The sequence below is a fragment of the Nicotiana tomentosiformis genome, chromosome 5 (assembly GCF_000390325.3).
Source record: "Nicotiana tomentosiformis chromosome 5, ASM39032v3, whole genome shotgun sequence".
NCBI lineage: Eukaryota > Viridiplantae > Streptophyta > Magnoliopsida > Solanales > Solanaceae > Nicotiana > Nicotiana tomentosiformis.
In genome coordinates this window covers 81,669,024-81,676,418 of record NC_090816.1, presented here as the reverse complement: position 1 = coordinate 81,676,418, position 7,395 = coordinate 81,669,024, and the positions used below count along the sequence as shown (strand labels likewise).

Here is a 7,395-nt window from a genome sequence, read left to right as displayed (position 1 = left end):
GCAAAGAAGAAAGTCAAACGACAACAGAACTCAATGGAACGAATCGAACTAGATATGGGTGACTGAATAATCAGGGTGTGGAACCTCTTGTGCCAGAAGCAGACTTGTATGATTGGGAACAACCCATTACTGAAAATCTGGCAACCGCAATTGCAATCCCTCATATACAAGCGAAATCATTTCAAATCACAAACAACATGCTACATCTGCTGCAGAACAAAGGACTATTCTCCGGGTCTTACATTGAAGATCCACAGCAACATCTGAAAGACTTTTTATCCATTTGTGTCACTCAAAGGCAACCGAATGTGACACCGGAAGCAATCAGACTGTTATTTTTTCCATTCTCGATGACTGGAGAAGCTCAGATTGGCTTAATTTTCTCCCCATAAACTCCATCACCACTTGGGAGGAATTAGTCAAGAAGATTTTGAACAAGTTCTACCCACCCAATAAGACTGCCAAGCAAGTTGATAAGATATTGAACTTCGGGCAGAAACCAGCTAAAACATTGCAAGAAACGTGGGAGAGGTTCAAAGGTATGATGGTTAAGTGTCCACATCATGGAATTCCAGATCAGATGTTGGGGTAAAGGTTCTATATGGGATTGGCAAACAGCTTGAAGGCCAATGTTGATGCTTCAGCAGGTGGAGCATTTTTGAGCAAATCATTCAGGGAATGCAAGGTCTTACTTGATAAAATGGCTCAAAACTCAAGATGGATGACAAGAGACTCTACAATCACTCGTGTAGTTCACTCAGTAGCTTTAGACCCAAACAACTCCATGGATGAGAATATGGCTATGATGATGACGCAATTGAGTACCTAACCAAAACGATTGATGAGTCAGGCTAGAAGAAGGTGCACATAGTTGACACGACAAAAATGCATTAATCAACCATATATGTGCTCGTGGAGTGGTGAGAGTGACAATCAAAACTATCAAGGGAATATGAACTTTGTGGGTAACTATGGAGGCCAGAGACAAGGCGGTCACACTTGGGGACATCAGAATCAACAATATAGGCCAGCACAACAGCTGTACAACAATAATAATAATCCCGGAGCTGCACGACCACAGGGTCAGGGTGTGCCGTATCAAAGGCAACAAGGGTACAATCAGCAGAATCAACAACTAGCTTATCAACAACCTCAACAGCAACAGATAGTGCGACAAGATGATGGGTTGTTTGAAATAAAAGGAATGTTGCAACAACTTATTGGGTCCAACGAGAAAATGGAAGAAAAGGTCACTCAGCTATCAAGGGCATTGAGATTCAACTAGGGAAAATATCCATGGGGCTTAACAATCGTTCTCAAGGGACATTACCTACGGACACACATGTTAACCCGAAGAGCAGGGCCCGAAGCAGCTGATGGCTGTGAGTCTGAAAAATTATAAAGATCTTGATCTAGAGCAAGAAATTGCTCGCGAAAGCCGACCAACTGAGATACTTATGCCAGTACCAATTGAGGTAGATGAGTCAACTGAGCTAATAAAAGTAAGAATCCAGCCAGCCCAGGAAGAAATAAACAAGGAAAGAGAGGTTGAAAAGGAGGCCGAGGGAGTGCAAGAGAAGGCAGTAGAAAAAGTGCTTGAGCAGGATCAAACTCAAGTCACAGGAAAGAAGTGACCGCCAACACCCTTCCCATAGAGGTTGGCCAAATATCAAAAGAATGAGCAGTATAAGAAATTCATTGAAATGTTGAAGCAGATTCAAGTAAACATTCCACTGATTGATGCCTTAAGGGAGATGCCTGGTTATGCAAAAATGATGAAGGACTTGACGTCTCACAAGTTTGACTTTCAAGACTTGGCTACTGTTACACTAACTCAGATATGTAGTGTTGTCATGACGAAACCCATATCTGAGAAGTTAGCCGACCTAGGGAGTTTCACAATCCCATGCACAATAGGTAGTTATGCTTTTGCTAAAACATTATGTGATTTGGGGGGAAATCATAAACTTGATGACCTTAGCTATCTATAAAAGGTTAGGCATTGGAAGAGCGAGACCCACATCCATGCTACTACAGCTAGCCGGCCGAACGGTGAAGAGGCCATCAGGTATACTTGATAATGTACTTGTGCAGGTTGGAAAGTTTGTGTTTCCGACAAATTTTGTCATTCTGTACTGCCGGGTTGACAAGGAGATTCCCATAATTATGGGAATGCCATTCTTAGCCACTAGGAGAGCTTTAATTGATTATGCAGCTAGGGAGCTAAATATGAGACTGAACGATGAATAGATAACGTTCAGTGTGCATAAGTCTATGCGGCGACCAAGTGAGTTAGCTAACTTCTCTCTGATAGAAGTTGTAGATGTGATTTTAGAGAAGGAAGATGAGGAACTGAATGCAAAATACCCCCTAGCGGCCTGCCTGATGAACCTAGAAGAGGTAGATGGTGAGAACTTGGCGGAGTTGGTTTTGGCCCTTGAAGGCCAAGGGTACTGGAAAAAAGAGCTAGAATTCGAGCCTTTACACTTAGAAGAAGGAAAGATCCCTCCAGCTAAGTCATCAACCGAAGAGCCACCACAGTTGGAGCTAAAACCGCTGTCGTCCCACCTCATGTATGCTTTCTTGGGACCTAGTTCAATATTGTATGTTATCATCTCATCTGGTTTGTTAGATGTGCAGGTGGAACAACTTTTGCAGGTTCTGAAGGAGTGCAATACTGCAATTGGGTGGACCATTGCAGACATAAAGGGTATCAGCCCCATAGTTTATATGCATAAGATTCTATTGAAAGATGGGCACAAACCTTCCAGAGAACATCAAAGAAGGCTGAACCCCAACATGAAAGAAGTGGTTAAAAAAGAAGTGATCAAGTGGTTGGATGCGGGAAACATGTTTCTCATATCGCTGACAGCAACTGGGTCAGCCCAGTTCCGTGTGTGCCAAAGAAGGGTGGAATGACTGTAGTGCAAAATGAGAACAACGAGTTGATATCAACAAGAACAGTAACATGATGAAGAATCTATATGGATTACAGAAGATTGAATAAGGCCACCCGAAAAGACCATTTTCCGCTGCCATTCATTGATCAAATGCTAGACAGATTGGCGGGGAGGTCCAATTTTTGCTTCCTGGATGGATACTCGGGGTATAACCATATCTCTATTTCCCTGGAGGATAAAGATAAAACGTCATTCACTTGTCCGTATGGCATCTATTCCTTTCGGAGAATGTTGTTTGGCCTATGCAACGCACCCGCCACATTTCAAAGGTACATGATGGCCATTTTCACAGATATGGTAGAGGAAATAATGGAGGTTTTCATGGATGACTTCTCAGTGGTGGGGAACTCATTCGATGATTGCCTTATGAACTTGAAAAGAGTATTGGAGAGGTGTATGGAGACTAATCTGGTACTGAACTGGGAAAAGTGCCATTTCATGGTACATGAAGGTATAGTCTTGGGACATCTAGTGTCAAGTAAGGGCATTGAAGTGGACCGTGCTAAGGTTGATATAATTGAGAAGTTATCTCCACCTACTTCTGTAAAGGCCATAAGAAGTTTCCTTGGTCACACCGGCTTCTACAGGCGGTTTATAAAAGAATTTTCCAAAATTGCTAACCTTTTGTGTAAATAGCTTGAAAAAGATCACCCCTTTGTGTTTTCTGATGATTGCAAGGTAGCGTTTGAGGAGTTGAAGAAGAGATCGGTGACTGCACCAATCATAGTGGCACCCGACTAGGGACAATCTTTTGAGCTGATGTGTGATGCAAGTGACTATGCTGTGGAAGCAGTTCTTGGGTAGGGAAATGACAAAGTTATGCATCTAATCTACTATGCAAGTAGAACCTTGAGTGGTGCCCAATCAAATTACACAGTGACAGAGAAAGAGATGCTAGCAATGGTGTTCACATTTGACAAATTCAGATCATATCTGATAGGCTCGAAGGTAATTATTTATACTGACCATGCTTCTCTCAGGTACCTAATTGAGAAGAAGGAGTCAAACCCGCCCCTGATTCGATGGGTGCTACTGCTGCAAGATTTTGACTTGGAGATTCGTGACCGAAAGGGAACGAAAAACCAAGTTTTTGATCATTTGTCCAAGCTTGAAGGAGCTGAGAAGAGAGTTGAGGTGGAAGAGATCGTGGAGAATTTCCCAGATGAACAACTTTTAGCCACGAGCCTTGAGGTAGTGCCATGGTATGAAAATATTGCAAACTACCTGGCGAGCGGTATTGTTCCCTATGACGTGTCCTTTGTGCAGAAGAAAAAGTTCTTTCGTGATTGTCGCATGTATTTCTAGGATGAAACATATTTGTTTAGGATTTGTATTGATAACATGATCCGGAGACGCATTTCCGAGATAGACCAACCTTCTGTTTTGCAGGCATGTCATGCTTCGCCTTATGGAGGCCATTTTGGAGGGGTAAGAAAAACTGCTAAAGTGCTGGAGTCGGGCTTTTATTGGCTGACGTTGTTTAAAGATGCACACTTCTGGGTGAAACGTTGTGATGAGTGCCAACGGACGGGGAATATTTCCCGTCGACATGAGATGCCCATGAACCCAATTCAAGAGGTGAAAGTATTTGATGTATGGGGAATGGATTTTATGGGGCAATTTGTCAGCTCATATAGCAACAAGTACATACTGGTAGCTGTGGACTATGTCTCAAAATGGGTAGAAGCCGCGACACTCCCAACAAATGATGCAAAGGGAGTTATTAATTATCTAAAAAAAATATCTTCACCCGATTTGGCACTCCAAGAGCGATCATCAGTGATGGAGGCACCCACCTCTGCAACTGTGAGCACCTAATTTTTGACAATAACCGAAATTTTTATCACTTTTTACTATATAAATATTTTTTGAGTTTAAACTACATATTTTAGCTTTTGTTTTACCTTTTATAGATTTTTCTTTAAAAAAAATAAAAATCACAAAAGATTCATATTTTTGAATTACTAGCTTTGTTTTAATTTGCAAAAGAAAAGAAATTCACAAAAATATGTTTTTCTTGTAAGACTAGCAATTTTATAGCTTTTTCCATAATAGTTTCTTATATTTTTCTAGTTTTTAGTTTTAGTGTAGTATCTTTAATTTAGATTATCTTTAATAAATAAAAAAGGAAAAAAGAACCAATGCAAAAATGACACCGAGCAAGATTCTTCCATATCTTTTGTAACAAACTCACATGTACATACACACTCTTATTTTTTTGGCCACCAATTAATCTCTAAACCAACACCTCTATATCTTCCACTCACTCATACAATTAAGATACGGACAAGAGGCAAAAAGAAATTCCTTCCTTCCTTCACCTTAGTTTTAACCATAGCTCACCACCCATTTTTCTCCATTGAAGCCCACACAAACCTTCTCCAAAAGCACAATTAAAACACCTCCAAAACAGTTCTGTTTAGCATCAATGAAGCCATAAAAACCCAGCTGATTTTTCATCATGTTCATCCAATAAATCAACCAAAAATCAGGCCCTATCACCAGCCATTAACCACCTAGAATACACCCAGAAACGCTGCCAAAAACCAGCTGAAACAACGCCATCGAAGCAGCTGAAAACAGCCCCCAAACCAACCCCTTTTCTCCGTCCAAAAGCCACCTTCAAACAGACCCGAAAATACCCCAAACTTCAGGTACAAAACTCCATTAATCTCCCACAAAAATCAGCGAAACGAAGCTTCCAAAATCCCTCCTTAACAACCATAAATCACCTGAAAAATGATATTAAAGAAGCCCTTTCTCACAAAAAATAGCAATTCCAAAATAGCTTCAGTGATTGAGGATTAGCCAAGGTCGCTTTCGAGGTCGTCGTTGAGGTTGTGGCCGATCTGTTCTGCTCGGTTTGAAGGCCCCTGTTTTAGTTTTTGTTCTATTCAAATAATAGTTGCCGAATGTTCTTGTACTCGACATCGCGAGAAGTTCTTATATCTAAAAGATTTCAGCCTCTAAAGGTCCATTCCTTTCCTTTACAGAATATTTGAGTTTCACTTGGTTGATTTTATTGATATGTTTACTATTTGATTGGTGTTTATATTCTCTAAGATGATTTGTTCAAAGGTGTAAAAATTTCACAGCATATTCATGCTTTGCATTTTGGTCTCGTTTAGCTACATGATCCCTTACTCTTGATTTGCTTATTTGTTGGAATGGAGTCACATTTTACTTATTGTTAGACTACATTGATATAGATACTCATAAATTTAGTTTATTGGCCTGATATTTATTGATTTGATTTTGAGGTAAGCTTCATTAATCACGTGAGTACTATTCAGGTTTAGTTTGGTTTGGTCAAGTCTATATGTTATCTAGGTAGGCCATTGTGATTTGTCAAATTATGGGTATTCTATTGGTTGATTTCATGTTAATTGGATGTTGTTGTATGATTGTTCAAAGTTGCCCTACTAAGAATTATCTTCTATGGTTAAAGAATAAAAAAAATTAGCAATTCTTTAGTACAAAATTGATAAGTTCCAATACCCTATCTTCAATAAGTTGATAATCAATTCATACCATCTCTTCCCTAATGATTCCATAAACCATGACCTCACAACAAATCTCGAAATAGTTTAGGAAACTAATTCATGAACATTCGTAGCATGCTTTAGGCATGATTAATAATAAATTACTGTGACTATGACTACAGTTTCCGTGGCATAATCATGATACGTAATCCCAACTCGAGTGTACGTTTTATGTGACTCGACCACAAATTCGAATATTAATAATAATAAATATATTATAAATCGCGGGTATGTTTCACGTGGCGCGATTCACAATATGAACAAAAACAAACAAGTGCGCGACATCGCGACTTGTTCAAACAAATTCCATAAATACTAAAAGTAGTTAAAAGGTAAAAAATGCACAATAGGTTTCAAATATGTATTAAATCAGATAATTGGGCCAATTATTAATAGTAGAGCGACCGTGCTAAAACCATGGAACTCGGGAGTGCCTCACACCTTCTCCAGGGTTAACAGAATTCCTTACCCGGTCTTCTGTGTTCGCAAACCAAATATAGAGTCAAACTTCTTTGATTTGGGATTTAAAATAAATCGGTAAATTGGGACACCATAAATTATCCCAGGTGGCGACTCTGATTAATTAAATAATCCCATTTCGAATTATGTCACTTTAACTGAAAAAATTCCCTTATCCCTCGGAAAAAAGAAGGTGTGACAGCAACCGAGCCTTTGCAAAGTTGTTGGAGAAATATGGCGTTCGTCATAAGGTCGGCACTCTGTATCACCCACAAACAAGTGGTAAAGTAGAGGTGTCAAATAGAGAAATCAAGAGTGTTTTGACCAAGACTGTAAATGCTACTCATACTGATTGGGTGAAAAAATTAGATGATGTACTATGGGCCTACCGCACTGCATTCAAAACTCGGATTGGTATGTCGCCATACAAATTG

At 39.8% G+C, this 7,395-nt stretch overlaps 1 protein-coding gene across 1 annotated transcript; it reads left to right on the top strand.

Annotated features, from left to right (window-relative positions):
* The first annotated feature begins 1,703 nt into the window (after positions 1 to 1,703).
* On the top strand, positions 1,704 to 2,250 carry LOC138892669 (uncharacterized). Its single transcript, XM_070176404.1, has 2 exons — positions 1,704 to 1,917; positions 2,000 to 2,250. The coding sequence occupies exons 1-2, from the start codon at positions 1,704 to 1,706 to the stop codon at positions 2,248 to 2,250; spliced, it is 465 nt and encodes a 154-aa protein (XP_070032505.1).
* Positions 2,251 to 7,395: the final 5,145 nt, after the last annotated feature.